At 37.2% G+C, this 22,719-nt stretch overlaps 1 protein-coding gene across 4 annotated transcripts in view; it reads right to left on the minus strand.

Moving 5' to 3' along the window:
- CNOT6 (CCR4-NOT transcription complex subunit 6) overlaps positions 1–22,719 on the minus strand; it is a 77,285-nt gene that overhangs the window by 5,459 nt on the left and 49,107 nt on the right. For 2 of the 4 annotated variants that reach the window (XM_061149614.1, XM_061149613.1), the window contains 9 exons: positions 20,543–20,729; positions 18,541–18,626; positions 7,380–7,484; positions 7,230–7,298; positions 5,874–6,031; positions 4,924–5,078; positions 4,046–4,200; positions 2,941–3,171; positions 984–1,186 (listed from right to left, as the gene is read on the minus strand). In XM_061149614.1, the coding sequence (XP_061005597.1) occupies positions 984–1,186; positions 2,941–3,171; positions 4,046–4,200; positions 4,924–5,078; positions 5,874–6,031; positions 7,230–7,298; positions 7,380–7,484; positions 18,541–18,626; positions 20,543–20,729 (1,349 nt within the window). The remainder of the gene's footprint in view (positions 1–983; positions 1,187–2,940; positions 3,172–4,045; positions 4,201–4,923; positions 5,079–5,873; positions 6,032–7,229; positions 7,299–7,379; positions 7,485–18,540; positions 18,627–20,542; positions 20,730–22,719) is intronic. The other 2 variants (XM_061149615.1, XM_061149617.1) reach the window with 2 other exon arrangements.

Below are 22,719 nucleotides of genomic sequence, written 5' to 3' on the forward strand. Positions count from 1 at the left end.
ACCATCTCTACAGACAACTCGGAGCAAATCTCTCTGAAACTTAACATTCACTCCTCTTTCCCTGGAAAGGCTTTCTTTCCTTGGTATTTAAGTTCCTATCCTGTCATGGCTTTCCACCGCTTTGGTTACTAACATCATTTACATGTTAGTTTTGCCCAGTCACTTCTAGTCTCTCTTCAACTATACATACTCATCTCTTCCCAGTGTTAAATCATTATTTACAGTTCTGTAGATGCTTGAAAGCCAAATAAAAAATTTTTTTAGTTTTCAACAGTTTCTCAAAGGAGTCTAAATAACCCTCCCCTCTAAAATTAAGCAACAGTTAACACAAGTATTTACACTATTCTAATAGACAATCTAACCTGAATGATTATTTTTTCAGCAGGTTAGAAATGGAAAACGAGGATTTAAGAGAGCAAAAATGCAAAAGATGGCAAAAAATGACAGCTGAACACAAGTCCTAAACAACCACAGATAATTAAAATGAGGAGAATTACTAAGGAAAAACCTCCATATTGTAATCCATTAATTGTATAAGGCGGCATATAAACAATATGTGTATTAGAAAATTTACAACAGCTAACAATAAACTACATTTTGGTTCTCAAATAGTAGTTTCAGTTAAACTGAAATAGAAGAAATGGAACATCAAACTAACATCAAATTAAATACAATGGTCCTGCATATCCAGCCGTTAGTAATGAGCCCATTAAAAAAAAAAATGCCTTAAAGAGATGACAGGTAACTCAGGATTTAATATCATTATTTCATCTGATTTCTAACCCTAGAAATGATTCTAATAATATCTATAAAGTAGGGGTGGAATTCTAATCACATGGAATTCTACGTAAGAATACTGCTGTCATCTAATTCAAGATGGCTTAATTCCATTCTAAGTGTTAACATTTAAAGCCATCACAAAATTATAAAATGCTCTTGAAAAAAAGATGGAGTTTTAAATATTTATTTATCTCAAAACTCACCTTAAAATCAAATGTGTAATTGGTGTAAGGCATCAGGCCACTCTCATAGGCACTCTTTAACTTGAAGCCATGAGTGATCCTTCCATTGGTTGTCCCATTTTTCCCATTACAGCTGAAGTTTGTAAGACTTTCATTATATCTCAGTTCCTTAAAATCTTTATGATTTGTTTCTACTCCACCAGTGCTCAAATATTCTACAACACCTATAAAGGATATAAATGTACTTTCTGCATTGTTAAGTATAATATACAATGTGCAATACATAACCAAACAGATAATTCAATAGTAAACTTTTAAATCACACATACTCTCACTTTTTAAAATGTTTCACTATTTTCCACCTTTGCCAAAACTTGTATAAACACATTTTCCCATGATTTTAATCACAGTGAATATTTTACTCAATATTTTACACTTTACTGTACCATACCAACTTACATCATCTCAATTATTTTTATTTTAATAACTGTAATACAACAGGGCTGACATATAGTATTTGTTACACCAGCTCCCAATTTCTTAAAAAAATTCATGTTATTCCTTTTTTTTAAAAAAAAAATTAACACCACAATCAGCATCTTAGTATGTAGGCTTCTGCTCAGATTTAGCATGAAATACCAAGATTAGGATTCACTGTGCTTATAAAAACGTGAATGACCAATTATGAAAGAATGACAAAGCCGTCTCACCACCTCTGGACACTATTTTTCCAGTGTGCTAATAAGCATAAGGTGGGGCTTCCCTGGTTGTTCAAATGGTAAAAAATCCACCTGCAATGCGGGAGACCTGAGTTCAATTCCTGGGTTGGGAAGATGCCCTGGAGAGTGTGGCAACCCACTCCAGTATTCTTGCCTGGAGAATCCCATGGACAGAGGAGCCTGGAGGGATACAGTCCATGGGATCGCAGAGTTGGACATGACAGAAGTGACTTAGCACACACACAGGCATAAGGTGGGCTCTGAAATTATTTAACTTTCATTTAATCAGTTAGCAAAACCAGACATTTTCCCATGTGTTTTGTTATTATAATGCAACACAGAAATGAGTCTTAAGATCTGTATCATGTGACAAGAGTCTCTCTTTGCCCCTCACATACTTCGTAGCTAAAGAGGATGAAAAGCAAATAAAGAACTTTCCAGTAATCCCCAGATGGCTTTGATGAGATGAACTAAAGAATTATGGATCTTAGGCACCTTTATTTTCCCGAAAACAGATTTTAACATAAATTTTATTTCATTATCTATTCTTTCATCTATTGTGATAGCAGCAATATGCTACTGAATTTAACTACTCCAAGTATATATGTGTGTGCATGCAAGTAAGTTCAAGGAAAAGTTCTCTTGAGTAACCAAGAAGTATGGTTGTTACTCACTGTACTATCTATGGAAAAGTTTAAGAATAAGGCTTTCTGTATTCTTCCACTCTGTGACTAAACATCAACATTCTTGATCCTTTTTTTGTTAAAACCACTGTCTGACCTGTGTAAATAAAAAAATCTCAAATTCCACCTGAGGTGCACAATGTTTCTAATCAAGTCGACCAAAATTTGAGATTGTGTGATATATGGTCAAATTTAAACTGGATTATATTACCACATGCTGGACTCCCAGAGTCTGTCTTAATAACCTTTTCAGAGTCTGCAATACATATAACATGGGGATAAAAAAATATCCCCATGTGTTTTCTGAAGATGATTAACCTCCTTCCTCTGGAGGTACCAGAGGATAATACCATTACCATTTACCATTTCATTTTATAATGAATTGGTAATAATACCATTTCATTTTCAAAACGGTCTCCCTACTCCATACACAAAAAATTTTTTTAACCTGACTGATAGCGGCCACTATAAACTGAATTTTCATTTTGACTAGATTTGGAATTATCAGCAACAACACATTACAAAAACATTTTAAGTCAGCAAGTGTTCTATGTAAGATAGCATTGTTTTGTTTACCAGAGTCCGGCAAAGAATTAAGATCTGCACATAACACTAGTGGAATAGTTCCAAATTCTCCTAATACACTGGACTGGAGACTTCTCGAGGCTTTATCAATAATATTCTTCACTTCTGAGAGGAACATCATCGTTTGAACCAACTTCACATCAGAGTATTCAGGGTCCCAATGCATATGAGCATTAGCCACGAGAATAAGTTGCTTTTCTGTTCCAAGATGTGGCTTTCCAGCTATATTAGATAAAAAGAAAAGAAACAAAGGCCATATATTCTCACATGGTCTGAAAGCAAGTAATATCTGAGTCCTGGGAATAAAAAAAGAATGCTAAAGTCTGGTTGAAAATGTCCCAGCTGAAGACAGCTCTCTGTGACAAACCCGAGAAACAGCCATCTGACCTCTAGGACAAGGACTTCAGCACAGGGTCCACGCTGAACAGAGAGCCCATTCTACCTGGGACAGCTTGGTTTTTAAGTAGTTCCAGCTCCTTAAAACTTCTGATCTTCTAGATGTCCTACACCGAGCATCAGAAAATTAAACGGACATCCTTCTTCTTAAAAAATATTTAAAAGCCACTAAATTCCATCTTTCATCTTTTCTATCCCTCGGATTAAATATCCCCATTTCCAACTGCTCCTCAAGTGACAGAAGTCTCAGTTCTTAGCATGATGATCACTCTCTAAATATACGTTTAATTTGAAATAGTGGTCCATTTCTCCAAGACTTAAGACCTTTAAAATAATGACTAAAAGCAGGTCAGGAAGAAAAGTCAACACAGAAATATCCCTGTTGCCAAGAAATTGTATTAAGTGTACGGAGTTCTTCTCTCTGAGCAGTTATTTTAACTAATATTTACTTCAGCATTTTATGTGAAAAATTCTCGAGCAGAAAAAACCTTGTTTTATGCCTTTTAAGATTTGAAATACTTTTCTAGGCAATGCTTCCTCTTCTTGAATTTTGTGGTAGAGAAAAATGGAGATGAGATTTTAGAAAAGATTTAAATTCTGAGTTTCTTCAGGCATTAGACAAGAGTATTAACATGAAATATTTTCTGACACTATTCCATTTTGGAGGCCAAATTTTATAGGAAGTGAAAAGGTCACTCACATGATATTTCAATCAATTCCTTTCGAAGTTCTAGCAGTACAGCAACTCCTATGTTATCTTTTGTCATGACTCTGTTCAGCATGGCTTCAGACCCTTCTGAATTTGCCATTGCTAGCTGATTAAATTCAACAGTGTGTTTCTGAACCAAAGTAAATCTAAAACAAAACACAAATATAAAATTGGGAATACCAAAACATTCGTTTTGTGGTAAATGCAATTTCCCCCCAACTTCCTTAACAGATATGATGACATGTAAATTACATTACAGAACATGCTCCACACTTAGCACCAAGCTTCCCATGTCCATTTCAGTTGCTCTCAGTCTGCCACAGATACAAATAACATCTTGAAAAACTTTTACAACTTAAGATAATGCAGTCATTTTCTGTTTAGGTTTCATGTTGGAATATTCCATCTTAAAATGTTAAAATAATTTTCTTCCAAAGTATGGGCTTAAGAATCTATTATTCCAGAGGAAATGCAATTACAAAGTGTTTCAATTAACAACTGGAGTGAAACCCTAGAAGACACCTGAAAAAACAGCAGAACTTTCAACATGTCTTCCAAAAAACATTTTTTCTGATGAATCAAAACAAAACCCTCTAAATCACAGTATTGTTTTCCTGAGAAATAATATGGTGCTTCATTCTCTTAGTTGCCAACTAATTTCCATTCCCTTGACCCTCATTCTGCAAATACAGAGAATAGTTTTCTTTTAAGAAATAAGATGACTGGTGAATTCTCTGGTGGTCCACTAGTTAGGACTGTGACTTCCACGGCAGGGGAACAGGTTCAATCACTGGTCAGGGAACTAAGATCCCCATGTCGCATGAACGAAAGGAAAAAAAAAAAAAGAAGAAAGAAAGAAGACGACTTACTTTTCTGTTTTAAAGAATATTGCACAGCCATCAACATGTTTTCTTTCTTGTTCTGACATTGTCCTAGCTCTAGACTTAGGACTAAAGAATCCATTATAGCCACGTTCTTTCAGTTCTACCAGAAAAAAACTGTAATACTGTTCTGTTTCAACTTCCTGAAAAATTGTAAACAGCAGTTATTTCATAAGACAAAAACTAGTCCTATGCATTACCTTTATATGTACAGTTTGAGACCTTAAAATAAATTCAAAGGAGTGACCTGAAGAAAGAAGAATTACATCTTTTCAATGTAATTTATCTGAAACCAATCACAACCCCTAGTTGTCATTTTACAGGTCCGAGTTGACAAAGCACCTCTTTGCTGTTAGGAGTAAAGACTGGAAAGCCATGTACCCCATGCATATGTATTTCCTCATGCTTTAGAACTGGTGTAAACAAAACTCAGAGCGGTAGAAGGAAACCCACAGATCAAGTTTCAGACCACAAGGAGAAAGCCACTTGCTGAAGGTCATGTAAGTTATGATGAGGGTTGAACTGAGAACCCAGTTACTGTGTATCAGATTCAATGTTCTTTCCACTTGGCCCTAATTATTCAATTACCACTGGTAGTAAAGCAAAATTATGCCTTGACAGTGCCACAGCTTCAGTAACACTGCCACCCAATTAAAAACAGTGTGGAGGGGCACAAGGGAGGAGCAGGTAAAACATTCAGTTGTAATAGCAAACACCTAAACACCCAGCTTAACCCACTTGCTTAACTTGGCAGCACAGTGCTAAAAGTACAGGCTCCAGTGAATATTCCCAAAATTCACTCAATACAGGAAAAGTCCATATTTTAAGAACTGCTAAAGCCAGGACTTCAAATGTGCTAATGTAATGCATTCTCAAGCTATTCCTTGCTTGATCAAGGTGCATTTCTGCAATTTAAACAGTATTTTCTGATGACTTACCTGAAGACTTATGATATCAGCATTGCAACTCAAGATTTCTTGAATAATGGCCTTTTTCCTGTAGTCCCAATTTAGTGCCCATGATGGACAGTAGCCATATAACTGCCGGGTCGCATATTTATCACAAAGAACATTATAGCACATGACAGAAAACAAGGCTGTAGGAAAGATAACTTTACTTATTCACACACGTGGCAGAAAAAAAAAAAATTAACTTTGTTTCACTTAAAACTAAGTTTGATTTTATTCATTCAATAATATATTCACAGAAAAGCTACCATATGCCAGACATGGCATAAGTCAGATAATAAATCAAGAACAAATATATGAACAAATATAAATAAGTGTGTTTCCCACTACAGAGGTACAGACAGAAGGTTCAAAAGGAAACAGACTAAGATCTTGAGTCCTTCAGCTTCTAAGTCCAAGGCTCCTCATTTCTATGCTCCCTCCACCACTTCATCAATTATTAACGTAGAATGTAATCTGACATTTATCTAAGAAAACATGTTTTTTCTTAACAGCCATCTCTGCTCTTCTTCCACAAAGCAACTATTAATTCACATGGAAGAAAAACACCGTTGCACACACGAGAGAAGTCCCCAAACTACTTTCATACACTTTTAAAAGATCAGAGGTCACTAGCTTGATTTCTCTCTCAAGTAGGTGTTTCTGCTATAATTCTGTATTATCAAATACACCTGGAATACAGTAGAATTTGGAAAATTACAATATAGAAAGATTTTGGTGTATTTATTATAACTGAATTTGATCAATACTTCAGAGCAGTTTCTCTACACTGACATCACGGGTAGGTAATTCTTTGCTGTTGGGGGCTGTGCTATGCACAGCAGCACCTCTGATCTCCAGCCACAAGATGCCAAGGGCACATCTCCCACTTGCCGACAATGAAAAAGTATCTCAGACGCTGCTGCCTGTCTTCTGGGAGATGAAGCCACCTCTGGTTGAGAAGCACTGCCTTATACCAGACTTGCCTTCCCTGGTGGCTCAGACGGTAAAGATTCTGCCTGCAATGCAGGAGACTTGGGTCTGATCCCTGGACTGGGAAGATCCCCTGAAGGAGGGAACAGCTACCCCCCTCCAGCATTCTGGCCTGGAGAATCCCCATGGACAGAGGAGCCTGGCAGGCGACAGTCCACGGGATCACAAAGAGACAGACACGACTGAGCGACTTCCACTTCACTCACACAAGCCTTCATTATTATTATCTTCAAACCAAATCAACCTTAAGCATTCTACTGTAATACTGCCCATAATCTGAAGCATACCAACAATACTATTAGGTTTAAAAAAGACAAAGTAAAAATAAGATTAAAAAAAAATCAGGTTACCAACCCGTTGGCCGTGTTCTGTCTGGTTCTTGTAACATAATCCAAGATCTTGGAGGTGGCTGTTCTGTTGAAACTAGTTGAACATAAAACACAAAATTAAACAATATTCTTAGATGTCTTTCTAAAAAAATGGTTTAATCAAATGACCACTTACTTCTTTTTGCAGTACCTGCCAAATTATCAAGCAAATAGTTCAGTAGCCTTCTTGTTCCATCTGGCTCCAGATAGAGGTTCAGTATATCCTGGGTAAGTGGATTTCCTGGAAATATTTTTTAAATAGGTAAAATGAAACAAAGACAAATATTAAAATATTTCAAAACTTAAAAATATACCAAAACTATCAGATCATTTGTATATTAACTATGTAATTATATATATTAACCACACATATAAAAACATATATATTAACTCAATATATCAAACTAGAAAAAATATTTTTTTCAGTTTTTGATGTGAAGAGTAAAAATGAGTCATACCACATTACACAGAAGTATCCAAAAATGATTACTAATGGACTGATGTCAATCTAGAAGATATCTAACAGTGCTCTGCATTTGACCCTGCCTCTTCAAAACTTTCATAATGATCAAAAGCAAGTAAAATGGGATTGGGGAAGAGTGGGAAGAAGGACTAGGAGAAGGAAAGGTGAGAGCCAATATAATCAATCTGAGAATCATAATTTAAGAATGCTACAAAGTTAATAAGGAAATATCCTACTGAGAAATGCAGTCTAGCACTTAGATTTTTTAAAATTCTAAAGAATGAAATAGCAAGATGAGACAGATTTGGTTTAAGATTAACTCACTAATGAAGGGGGAAAACCCCAGAGCAGTATTCCAACAGCAAACTCAATCACTGTTTCATAAGTGCCAAAAATGAAAGCAAATGAAATGATTTACATGTATTGTTAAGAGTCCAAAATTCTCAGAAGGGTTTCTTACATACGAGAAGTAACAACACAGTACACTGTTTAAAACCAAAGTTCCCATCCATGCTTCATTTTAAGAAAGACTAGTAAATTCTATAGACTGAAGATAGTTAAAATAATAAGACATTTTAGCCATTCGAAAAATTTTTAAAAAGCATAGAATTTAAGAATCATCACCAAACAGAAAAAAAGTAATTTGCATTTATTCTTTTCTCTTATGAAAGAACAGACACAAGAAACAGAATGAGGACAAGGGGCAGGATCCGCCAGAAAGCCAGCTCAGAAGAGAAGTGGTTGGGAAGCATTAGGACTATTTACGATAACACGCCCTCACCTGTGAGATAGTGGAGTATCCTTCATAAAAAGCCCAGACTAAATGGGTGGGAAGAACAGCTAAATTAGTTGACTTTTAAGATCTCTACGATTTTAATAACTGTAAAGGTAAAAATGTGCTCCTATAAATGCAAAGTATTAATTGCAGGAAGACAAGTTACAACCTATGTGTACAGTTCTTTACAGATACCAGAGTCCTGAAATTTTCATTTAGTCACAATCCTATGAAACAGGTAGCTATAACTTGAAAGTTACCAGGACCCTATGAGTGTGTTGAGAAAATGAAGTCAACTAAAAATTTCTCAGTACCAGGTAAGCATCCCATTCTAACCAGATTACACTTACTGCTGTCTTTTTACTACTTTCTAGCGTAAAAAATATTTAAAGGCAATCACTGAGGTTACAGAATTCCAGCTGAGCTAATTAAAATCCTAAAAGATGATGCTGAGAAAGTACTGAACTCACTATGTCAGCAAATACGGAAAACTCAGTAGTGGCCACAGGACTGGAAAAGTTCAATTATTATTCCAAATCAAAAGAAAGGCAATGCCAAAGGAAGTTCTCATTACTGTACAATTGCACTCATACCACATGATAGCAAGGTTATGCTCAAAATCCTTTAAGCTAGGTTTCAGCAGTACGTGAAATAAGAACTTTCAGATGGAAAAGCTGGATACAGAAAAGGAAAGGCAGAGGAACCAGAGAACAAACTGCCAACATCCACCTGATCAGAAAGAAAGCAAGAGAATTCCAGAAAAAATACCTACTTCTGCTTCACTGACTATGCTAGAGCCTTTGACTGTGTAGATCACAACAAACTGTAGAAAATTCTGAAAGAGATGGGAATACCAGACCACCTTAGGTGTCTCCTGAGAAACCTACATGCAGGTCAACAAGAAGTACCAGAACCGGACATGGAACAATGGACTGGTTCAAAATTGAGAAAGGAGTTCGTCAAGGCTAAATACTGTCACCCTGCTTATTTAACTTATATACAGAATATATCATGCAAAATGCTAGGCTGGATGAATCACAAACTAAAATCAAGACTGCCAGGAGAAACATCAACAACCTCAGATTTGCAGATGATACCACTCTAATAGCAGAAAGCAAGAGGAACTAAAGAGACGCTTTATGAGGGTGAAAGACGAGAGTGAAAAGGCTGGCTTAAAACTCAACATTCAAAAAACTAAGACCATGGCATTTGGTCCAGTCACTTTACGGCAAATAGAAGGGGAAAAAGTAGTAACAGTGACAGATTTTATTTTCGAGGGCTCTAAAATCACTGAGGACAGTGACTGCAGCCATGAAATTTAAAGACACTTGCTCACTGAAAGGAAAGCCATGACAAACCTGGACAGCGTTTTAAAAAGCAGAGACATCACTTTGCTAACAAAGGTCCCTACAGTCAAAGCTATTGTTTTTCTAGTAGCTACGTGTAGATGAGAGTTGGATCATAAAGAAGGCAGAGTGCTTAAGAATTGATGCTTTCAAACTGTGGTGTTGGAGAAGACTCCTGAGAGTCTCCTGGACAGCAAGGAGATCAAACTAGTCAATCCTAAAGGAAATCAACCCTGAATATTCATTGGAAGGACTGCTGCTGAAGCTCCAATACTGTGGCCACCTGCAGTGAAGAGCTCACTCACTGGAAAACATTCTGATGCTGGGAAAGATCCAGGGCAAGAGGAGAAGGGGGTGACAGAGGATGACGTGGTTGGATGATACCGACACAACGTACATAAATCTGAGCAAACTATAGGAGACGGTGAAGGACAGGGATTTGACTTTCTAAGATATTAAGATGAGGTGGCAAGAATACACAGAACTATACAAAAAGATCTTAATGACCTGGATAACCACAATGGTGTGATCAGTCACCTGGAGCCAGACATCCTGGAGCACGAAGTCAAGTGGGTCTTAGGAAGCATCACTATGAACAAAGCTAGTGGAGGTGATGGTATTCCAGCCGAGTTATTTCAAATTCTAAAAGATGATGCTATTTAAGTGCTTCACTCAATATGCCAGCAAAGTTGGAAGACTCAGCAGTGGCCACAGAACTGGAAACGATCAGTTTTCATTCAAATCCCAAAGAAGGGCAATGTCAAAGAATGTTCAAACTACTGCACAATTGCATTCATTTCACGTGCTAGCAGGGTCACACTCAAAATCCTCCAAGCTAGGTTTCAACAGTACGTGAAACAAGAACTTCGACATGTATAAGCTGGATTTAGAAAAGGCAGGGGAACCAGAGATCACATTGCCAAGATCCGCTGGATCACAGAAAAAGCAGGAGAATTTCAGAAAAACATATACTTCTGCTTCATTGACTACACTAAAGCCTTTAACTATGTGCATCACAAAAACTGTGGAAAATTCTGAAAGAGATGTGAATACCAACAACCTCACCAGTCTCCTGTGAAATCTGTATGCAGGTCAAGAAGCAACAGTCAGAGCCAGACATGGAACAATGAACTGGTTTCAAATTGGGAAAGAGTATGTCAAGGCTGTATATTGTCACTCTGCTTATTTAACTTATATGCAGAGTACATCATGCAAAATGCTGGGCTGGATGTAGCACAAGCTGGAATCAACACTGCCAGGAGAAATATCAATAACCTCAGACAGGCAGATGACACCACCCTTATGGCAGAAAGCGAAGAGGAATTGAAGAACCTCTTGACGAAGGTGAAAGGGGTGAGTGAAAAAGCTGGCTTACAACTCAACATTCAAAAAAGCTAAGATCATGGCATCCAGTCCCATCACCTTATTGCAAACAGATGGGCAAACAATGCAAACGGTGACAGACTTTCTTTCTTTGGGCTCCAAAATCTCTGCAGACAGTGACTGCAGCCATGAAATTTAAAGACGCTTGATTCTTGGAAGGTTTGAAACCTATGACAAACCTAGACAGCATATTAAAAAGTGGAGATGTTACTTTGCCAACAAAGGTCCGTCTAGTCAAAGCTACAGTTTTTTGAGTAGTCATGTATGGATGTGAGAGTTGGACCATAAAGTAGGCTACCATAAAGAAGCACCAAAGAATTGATGCTTTCAAACTGTGGTGCTGGAGAGGACTCTAGAGAGTCCCTTGGACAGCAAGGAGATCCAACTAGTCAATCCTAAAGGTAATCAGCCCTGAATACTCTTCGGAAGGACTGATGCTAAAGCTGACGCTCCATTTCTTTGGCCACCTAATGCAGAGCACCTATTGACTGGAAAAGACACTGATGATGGGAAAGACTGAAGGCAAGAGAAGGGGACAACAGAGGACAAGATGGTTGGACAACATCACTGACTCAATGGACATGAGTTTGAGCAAACTCTGGGAGATGGTGAAAGACAGGGAAGCCTGCTGTGCTGCAGTCCATGGGGTCACAAAAGATCAGACATGAATGAGTGGCTGAATAACAACAATAAATGGATGAAGTCAAATGGTATATTTCCCACGATGTAGGAGTGCTTTTTGAAATTCCTTTAAATTTATAATTAATCTGGCTTTCCACTGCCTGGAAAAATAATATACATAGGGTAAACTTTAAAAGTACAACACAATTCTGCAATTAAAACATGATGTTGAGTCCTCAAAACTAAGGAAGAAAAGTGAGACAAGCTGCTTCTGAAAAGATGAAGTAAACATACTTTTCCCTATTCCTCCTATCAAAAACAACTAAAGCCTCTGTAAAGAAACATAAGGCTGAATGAAACGTGGTAAGAAGGCAGAATGATCAGGACCTGAGGAACAACACAGCAGAGAATTCCTTGAACTATTTGCCTAACACAGATACAGAACTGAAGCAGCCAGCAACCTGAACATATAAATGGGAACAGGGGAAAGAAAAATCCAACAAAAGCCAAAGGACGAGGAAAGGGCAACCTAACGGAACAAAACTTACAGATAGCAGCAGTTTTACTCCAGCTAAACACCAAAGAAATAAAGAGCAACTAGTAAAGAAGATGTACAAACAGATCATTCAAATGTACTTAGACAAATTAAAATAGTAATATATAAAGACATTCAAGTAGCCCATAGGAAGACAAGAAAAAGAAAACAAAAAACAAAGCAAGGAGAAAAAAAAGAGAAAACAAAAAATGAAGAGGCAGCTGAGTTCCCAATAAATCTGTATGCGGGTCAAGAAGCAACAGTTAGAACCAGACATAGAACAATGAACTGGTTCCAAATTAGGAAAGGAGTACATCAAGGCTGAATATTGTCACCCTGTTTATTTGACTAATATGCAGAGCACATCATGTGAATTGCTGGACTGGATGAAGCACAAGCTGGAATCAAGATTGCCGGGAGAAATATCGATAACCTCAGATATGCAGATGACACCACCCTTATGGCAGAAAGCGAAGAGGAACTAAATAAAGAGCCTCCTGATGAAAGTTAAAGAAGAGATAGAAAACGCTGGCTTACCACTCAACACTCGTAAAACTAAGATCATGGCATCCAGTACCATCATTTCATGGCAAACAGATGAGGTAACAACGGAAACAGTTAAAGACTTCATTTTCTTGGGCTCCAAAATCACTGTAGATGGTGATTGCAGCCATGAAATTAAAAGACGCCTGCTTCTTGGAAAAAAAGTTAATGACCAACCTAGACAGCATATTAAAAAGCAGAAACATTACTTTACTGACAAAGGTCCATCCAGTCAAAGCTATGTCTTTCCCAGTAGTCATGTATGGATGTGAGAGTTGGACCATAAAGAAAGCTGAGCATTGAAGAATTGATGCTTTTGAACTGTGGTGTTGGAGAAGACTCTTGAGAGTCCCCTGGACTGCAAGGAGATCAAACTAGTCAATCCTAAAGGAAATCAGTCCTGAATATTCATCAGAAGGACTAATGCTAAGCTAAAGCTCCAATACTTTGGCCACCTGATACAAAGAACTGACTCACTGGCTAAGACCCTGATGCTGGGAAAGATTGAAGGCAGGAAGAGAAGGGGACGACAAGAGGATGAGATGGTTGGATGACATCACTGATTCAATGGGCATGAGTTTGATCAAGTTCCGGGAGTTGGTAACGGACCAGGAAGCCTGGTGTGCTGCGGTACAAGGGGGTCATGAAGTGTCGGACACAACGAGTGAGCAAGTGAACTGAACTGAATATCGCCTTGATACCGAAACTAGGCAAACTAAGTACAAAACAAACAAAAAACAAACATACAAACATCTCTCATGAATAGAGAGTCAAAAACCCTTAAGAAAATATCAGGATACACACATGGGCAATAAATAAACTATTCACCATGATCACGCAGATTTTATTCCAGGAATGCAAGCATGGTTCAATATTCAAAGATTAGTTACCAGGCTAAAGAAGAAAAATTACATATTACATCATATCAACTGACATAAAACAAATATTTGATAAAATTTAATACCCATTCACGATTTAAAATGCTCAGAAAAAGGACAGAAGGAAATTTCCTCAAACTGATGAAGAGCATCTACAAAATACCTACTGCTAACATTATACTCATAAATGAAAACAATATTTTCTAAGATCAGGTAAAAGGAGGGATATATGCTTTCACAGCTCTTATTCAACATAGTGCTGGAAGTTATAGTCAGTGCCATAAGGCAAGAGAAAGTGGGGGAAGCATACATATTGGAAAAAATAAAATACACTTGTTCCTATCTGCAGGTAAGTAATTTTCTACATAGAAAAAAATTTTGTAATTACCAAATAACCTATAAAAAAAAAAAAGGAAAAGAAAAACCAACTCCTAAAAATAAAATTGGGTTCTACAATGTAGAAGGATATAAAATAAACAATTTTTAATCCATTATATTTCTGTATATGGGGAATAAACGTGAGGAGGGCACTGCAACAGCCCACTCCAGCATTCGAGCCCGGAGAACCCCATGGACAGAGCAGCCTGGCGGGCTGCCGCCCACGGGTCACAGAGAGGCAGACATGGCCAAAGCCCCCGGGCACACCACACTCATACCGGGATGAACACGCAGAGAGCAAACGCTAAAATGCACCATGATTTACATTCACCCAAACAAACACACAGAAAGACCAGCATTAAGTCTAACAAAATACTTACAGGACTTACATACCGAAAACTATACAACACTGATGAAAAAGATCAAAGAAGACCTAGATATAAGAAAAGATATAGCACATTCTTTGACTGAAGACTCTACATAGTAAAGATGTCAGTTCTCCCCAATTTGATATACAAGTTACCAAATCCCAGCAATATTTTTTTATAACCACAGACAAAATTATTCTATAATGTATATGGAAAGGCCAAAGAACTAGAATAGCTAAAATCATTTTTAAGAAGACTATAGAGGAAGAATCAATCTATCTATTAAGAGTTATTACTCTATTTCAATTTCCAAAAACTATGTGATATTGGCAGAAGGCCAGACACAGAGACTGATGAAAAGAAGAGAATCCACATAGATATGTTCAACTGATTTACGAACACAGTGCAAAAGCAATTCAACGGAGGATACACTTCTCAACGTGTGGTGCTGGAGCAGCTGGACACAGAGCGCTGTTTTAAAGGGTTCTTAGACCTGACACCAGAAGCAAGCTCCAGAAATAAAAAACCAATAAACCAGACTTTACCAAAATTTAAAATGTTTGCTATATAAAATACCCTGTGTGATAGTGTGATTTACCTTAAGGGATATATATTTACCTTCTGTCTGGTGTTCCTCATACATAGATCCTAAAACTTCTGAAATTTCCTAAGTGATGAGATTGATAAAGATGCTTCATATTAATGAGGTGATATCTGGATTTCTCTGAAAGATAGGGCTCGTTGCTAAGAGAACCATTATGTGACTAGAAGGTTGGAACTTTCAGTCCCACCCCCAGAAGGGACAAAACACCAACAGCCAATGATCTAATCAACAAAATGGAGCCTCCATAAAAACCCAGTAAGATGGTTAAACAACCCATGAATATATATATATCTATACCAAGGAATACTACTCATCAATATAAATGAGCAAATACCCAGCAACCTGGGTGACTTTCCAAAGAATTAACCCGAGTTAAAAAAAAAAAAAAAAAAAACTCAAAAGATTAGACACAGCATGATTCTATGTACCCAGTCTTTTTAACTAACTTATTTAATGGCCGCACCGGGTCTCACTGCAGTGCGGCGTCGCTGTGGGTGCACAGTGCAGGGGCCGCCCTCCAGCTCGGAGCGCGGCTCCCCTGCTGCAGAGCTGCCCCTCGGCGCTTGAGCTGCAGCAGCTGCCGCGCTGTGCTCAGGCGCTGAGGCTCGCAGGCTCTAGAAGACAGGCTCAAACACTGTGGCGCACGGGCTTAACTCTGGAGCATGTGGGAGCTCCCAGACCACGTATCGAATCTGTTGTCTCCTGGACTGGCAGGCAGATTCTGTACCACTGAGCCACCAGGAAAGCTCTACATCTTATTTCTGAAATAACAAAATTCCAGAAAGTTTTTTTACTGGTTGTAAGAAATTAAGGAGTGAACTGGGGCAAGAAGCAGCAAGTGTGGCTATTAAAGGGCAACATGAGGGATCCTTTGGTGATGGAACTATTCTTCTGTACCTTGACTGTGCATGTGTGTGTTAGTAGCTCAGTCGTGTCAGACTCTTTGCAACCCCATGGACTGTAGTCCGCCAGCCTCCCCTGTCCGTGGAATTCTCCAGGCAAGAATACTGGAGTGGGTAGCTATTCCCTTCTCCAGGGGAATCTTCCCGACCAACACCCTGCTTGTGAAGCCTGTACTATAGGTTTGAAGATGTTATCACTGGAGGCAAACTGGTAAAGGCACATGAACTGGTCTCTGCGTTATTTCTTACAGGTTCATGTGAATCTTTTAAGTACCTCAAAATTTGTTTAAAAAAATGAATGTGCATCTAAGGTTACAGCCCTATCTTTCACAGTAGAACAATTTTGAAGAACATGGAAAAACGTTTGAAAAAAAAAAGTGACACATGCTAGTCTTAGGCAAACAACTTTAAAGAAAATAGTATGAACTGATTTATGAGGCAGAAATACTCTGGATCTGCATGAATGGATGATATAGCAAATAGACTTGATTTTTGAACAAAGTGATACATTTTCTCTTTCAAATAATGAACAGTGACATCAGAAATTATGAAAGTTTTCACAGAGTAAGGGTAATGTAACTGTTTTTTAGTAGCTAGCACAACATTAAGATGCAAAATTGCAAAGTTCAGGAAAATAACAGAGATCTGTCTTAAAACGGTGAAATTAAGTGAAAAGACTGCTGTTGCAGACAGATACGTAACAATGTCCAACAGAATTGCTAGATATACAAACATCTCAGTGAAACTACACTTCCAAAAGAGAAACGTAACAGCACAAATGTCAAATGGTAAAGGCTCTTTCTGAAACGGAAAACCAAGGAATCAAAACTGAAGGTGCCATATAAAGACTTTCCTCTCCATCCCCAGCATTTACTTTCACAGGCTTTCACATACATTAAATCAGTGTAAAACTTGTGACCAATGACGCTAATCTCAAATAAAGTTTGTAACCTTTAGAGGATGACATAGTTGGATAGTATTACAGACTCAATGGACATGAGTTTGAGCAAACTCCAGGAGACAGTGAAGGACAGGGAAGCCGGGGATGCTGCAGTCCATGGGGTCGCAAAGAGTCAGACATGACTTAGCAACTAAACAACAGCAAAATATTTAGAGAAATGAATACAGGCTAAGGTTTGTAAAATATATATACTATAAGATTACAAAAAACCTTAAACCAGAAGGACATACAACAGTAGCTGGCACTGGAAGGGAAAAAAGACTAGAAGAGGAACAAAGAACAGGGCCTTAACATTCTGTAATGTTTTATTTCTTTTACATTAAAAAAAGGTACAAAAGTGACAAAATGTTGCTAATTCTGATAGTCCTTATATGGATTACACTTTGCTACATTTTATATTTTTCTGTTCTTCAAATTTAAAAACAGGAAAATAAGAATAAATCAGACTTACCATACGGAAATAGAACAGAAAAAGGCTTTTGCAACTCACATTTCCCTGATATCCATTTTAAGAGGCAGGCCTCACCCAGTGTAACCATATAGATAAAACCTTTCCAAAGAACCATTTATAAAAGTGATGTCTGTTGAACATGGTTTTACATGTATTTGTAAAGGTAGTATTTATATTCTTCCAGTTGCTTTTGTGAACAATAACACTAATTTTATAATATGACATGGATTTATATAAATAAAAACCTCATTCTATAACTCTTTTTAAGAAATAAAATTCTTGAAGACCTAATTATGTGATTTTGGAGTGGAAGGGGTGACCCACACACAGCATGTGGGATCTTAGTTCTCCAGCCAGAGACTGAATTCAGGCCCCCTTGCAGTAGAAGGGCAGAGTCACAACCACTTGATCGAGAAGTCGTCTCCCTGTGCTCTCTATTTAGGAATCAATTATAGAGTAAGCTGGCTACATCTACAAGACTAGTGAAGAATCATAATGTGATAAAAAAAAAATTACAAGTATTAACATATGCTTAAAATGTAACTTTCAATCTTGCTGGTTTAAAAAAATATTTCTCAATACTTCTTACTGCGTCAGTTATGTCCCCAAGTTCTAACATATTAATGAAGTCCTTATAAATCAATTTTATTTTTTATTTTTTTGATCTTTAAAAAAATGCTTATACTGGTCTTTATATTAAAGGATTCAAACGTATCGAAATTGTCTGTTTTCTGCACTTTGTAAGAATTTCCATTTTTTGAGATTTGAACATTAAAAAAAAAGAAATAAGCTGTTTTACAGCATGATGAAATAAAGTCTGACGTCAAGAATGTATCACCAAAACAAAGAGGTCACTGAAATAAGGGCAAGAAAAGCAAGGCTGGGCTAGGAGGAAAAAACATTAAAAAGACTAGCAGACGATCTATCAGTGAAAAAGAGAAAAAACTAGTGGGCTACATCTAACAAACTGATGAACTCTTGGGAAGAATGAACCTTCAAATCCCTGGCAAAAAGATTCCCTCTTATGCCTTCTTTAGACTCAAAGACATACATGTAAACCATAAGCAGCACAAATACGGGAAATCGTACCTTTCAGGCCTAAAGTCTGCAACTGAAACAGTTTTCCCAGCTCAAAAGGTAGAACTCGTAACAGGTTGTTATTTAAATGGAGTTCCCTGTAGATGTAAAAATTCCAGGAAGTCAAAAGATATATTAACTTTAACAGCTAAAATCAGCAATATGATTTCTAGGAATATAAAGATATAAATACCTAATACAAATTTAGTATTATATGCTAATGTCCAGCACAGTGCTTCTCAAATCATATGTGGTTAAAAAAAAAAGACACAACAAAAAAAATCACAAACTGCCAAAGACAAACATTTATAAAACACAGGGGGAAAAAAATCGATTCTTGTAAAAGTGAGAAAGAAAAAGACCAACAAAATATAAGCCCATTTTTTAGGAGCATGATATTCAACAGACACATGTTGCGTATCTCACTGCAAGCTGGTGACGCACTCTGAAATGGCAGTCCAGAGCCTACACTGGTCGGCACAGATGGAGGTCTCCCACACATATTTCAGAAAGTGGGAATGAAAATACAGCCTAACATGTAAATTGTGAAAACAGAATTTAAATGATAGCATCATGCCAAAACAAAATACTTTATGGTAGCTGCATAGTAAGTTTATGATTGATATTTTTCCAAATTTACTAATGTTTCATTTTATAAATAATGGCAGCTATATTAATAACTACTGGTAATTTTAATGATTTGTTTTGCATAGAAAATGTAACTATGAAAGGCATCTTCAGTAGAAAAAGAAGATCCAATACAAAGATACTGGTAATATCCTATAATAGTAAGTTTTGTCAATTTTTACATGTGAATGAGAACTACTTTTAAAATCCTTGATTCTTAGAATTTAAAAGAAGCTTGGTTACTACTGAGTAAAACCAGAGGTTGGTGAGGCCATAAAATGAAGAAGAAAAACTTGTTCTGAATACCTGTAATTACCAAATATATCACATAGGAAAGGAGGTCCTTTAAGTAAATTTAGTTCAGAGGATTTAAAGTCATGGTATATACTCATTAAGCCTGAAACTGTCAAAGGGCTGGTCTGGAAACAACACAGGTTTTACAAAAAATAAAAAAACACCACCTCTCACAAGGTCCTTATTCCTTTTTATTATGCAGCAAATGATAGAAAGCAGCAGAAAAAGTCAGTGGAATTTTTTTTTAAAAGGCAGATAATATGAAATGGCACAAGATTTTCCATTAGGATTAACATAATAGCTAGAAATTGGCTTTATATTCAACTTGAGTAACCCTCATCTATCTTAGAAAACAGAGGTTACAGGAATTACCATTTACTAATACAGTATTTACCAAACAGGGTTGCTGATAGCTTTTTAGTCAGTATCTCAAATATTGCTGATCTCAGCTTGGTCCTTATTATAGCAACTTCATAGATGAAGGAAAACTCAGCAAGGTTTTAAGAAGCTTGCCCCAAATCACACAATTTATAAATGACAGAGTCAAGTTTCTAACCTGAACTCTGTATGACTCCACATTCTACCTGCCTTCTAAACTCCACACTATATTCCCCCATATTCACTCACTAATTCTAGCTTCTTTCAAGTCCCATCTTTGTTACTATCATGCACAGAAGCCCTGGGACAGTCAAAAAGGTATCACTAATTGGGAATGACTTCCTAGATCCTGTATTAAGGATAAGGGGCCCCAGAATTTAGTGGAGAAAAAGCACTTCAACTGTGTCACAAATAAGTGCATATATGGAATAACACAAGCACTTTCTACTTGTTTGCTCCACTTTGTCTTAAAATTTTGTTTCAAATATGAAGTATATTACACAAAAGAGCAATTAAATAAATGTTAGGCAACGGATCTATGTGACTTATGATTTATTAGCTTACATTCAATTTTCCCAGAAAACTTTACCTCATGTTTAATTTTGTTCAACATTAAACTGACAATGTTGTTTCCTAACAAAGTGGTGTTTCCTAACAATATAATAGTATTTTGTTTTAAGGGTATATAACTATGCACTGAGTTGAATCTGTATACCTGAGTGATACCATGTTTCCGAGTTCTGCCGGTAAACTTCGGATTTTATTAGAGGACAGGTCCAGATACACCAGATTGTGAAGCTTGGCAATGTCTGAAGGAATGCGGGACAGGGAATTGTCACTTAGATACAAAGCTGTCAAGTGAGTTAGTGACCACAAAGATGAGCTTAAGCTTCTTACTTTTCCTGTAAAAGAAGAAAAATGGGACAAGAATTAACTCTACAATTTGGTCTCTGGATTAAGTAGCATTTAGATGTTTTATTGAGTAAATAACTTACCATACAAAAAATTGTGAGAAAGGGGTCAACACGAAAACCTTATTGATTCTAGAATGATTCACTGCTAGGATTAAGTTATAAACTCTCCATTTAGCAAACTAACCACAACTCATTTAAAGCAATATATCTGTATTTAGATTGCATTGTTATTTTTAAGAGCACAACAGTTAAAAGACTTTATCCTTTAATTAGCCTCAGCTATGACAAGAAAAAGCATGAGTAATTCATAGTAATAAGTCTAATAAACATAAATCAACAAATTTCAGAGATCAGACACCAATCAGTGCAGGAGAATGATCCGTTAACGACGAGAAACAATCAGGTTTACTATTATCCGAGCTAACTTCCTGAACAGCAGCACAGCCAGGGGATTCCAGGGGAAGAACACTGATCTCCCCCAAGTACAGGACACACAGCAAATGTCCAGGGAAGCCAGGATGACTAGAATTTATAAAGGCAGAGTACCCGAGGAGAGAGATGAAGAGAGAGGTTTAGAGATTTGAGTTTCCCCCTCAAGTTATCAAGTGATCAGCAAATGCATGTGAGAAACTGCCTGAGCCAGAGGGGAAAAAAACACCCAAAAGGAGCAGAGGTAGTAATCTCTAGGTTCACACAGCACTCAGTAAGGTAAAATCCACAATATCTAGCACCTAATTAAAAATTACCAGGTACACACAGAGACTGTAAAGTAATATCCACAATGAAAGGTCAGTCAGTTAAGACCAGTCCAGAAGAGATGACGACAAAACTAGTAGAGAGATATTAGAAGCTACTCTAATTATATTCCATACTGCCGAAAGCTAGACACTGAAGACAGCACAGGCGCTCACTGAACTCCCACAGCCCAACACCACGGTGAGAGGAAACGGAGAACAACTGCTAATGCATTCAGGTTTCTTCTGGGAACGATGAAAATGTTCTCAGGTCAACTATGGTAAGGGGTGCACAACAAAATATATAAAAATTACGGAACTTGTACTTTAAATGGGTGAACTGTGTGAATTTACTGTTATCAAATATAGTTGCCACCAAAAGAGAGACAGACAGACGCACACACACACATACGGGCAGAAAAATCCCCACATTAATGCAACGATCTGTCAACCCAGAGATTTTCAAAAGTGAGGGCAAACTACCAGGTGAAAAGAGCTTTGGAGACGGACGGTAGTGATGGATGCACGTTATGAAGGTATCTAAAAAACCTTTCCATAGACAGTATTCTGGAACCAGATGGATTCACTGGTGAATATTACCAAACATTCAAGGAAGAATTAAAAATGATTCTATACAAATTCCTCCAGAAAACTGAAAAGGATACTTTCCTGCTCATTATGAGGTCAACATCATCCTGATACCAAAACCAGACAACACTCGGATAAAACTACAAACAACATCCTCATGAACATAAATGTGAATTTAACAAAAACAAATCCAACAATACATTAAAAGGGATAATGACCAAGTAAGATCTGTGCCAGAAAATGCTAGGTTTGTTGAACATTTAAAAAATATAATTTAGAAAATGTTTTCTCAGAAAATAAAGCATTTGACAAAATCAGTATCCATTTCTGACTTTTAAAAACCTCTCCTATTAGTTGATTTTTCAGTAGAAACTGAAATTTTTCATTTTTTATTTTTAAAATAATTTCAAAATTATTTTAAAAAATTACAGCGACCCCACAGACTAGACAGCCTGCCAGGCTCCCCTGTCTGTGGGATTTTCCCAGCAAGAATATTGGAGTGGCTTGCCACTCCCTTTTCCAGGGGATCTTCCCGATCCAGGGACCAAATCTGTGTCTCCTGCATCTCCAACAGATTCTTTACTGCTGAGCTACTGGGGCCAGATGTAGACTGTTATACAAAAACCTCGTGGTTACCTGCAAACCAAGTATAAATA

This window comes from Dama dama, chromosome 9 (assembly GCF_033118175.1).
Source record: "Dama dama isolate Ldn47 chromosome 9, ASM3311817v1, whole genome shotgun sequence".
Taxonomy (NCBI): Eukaryota; Metazoa; Chordata; class Mammalia; order Artiodactyla; family Cervidae; genus Dama; species Dama dama.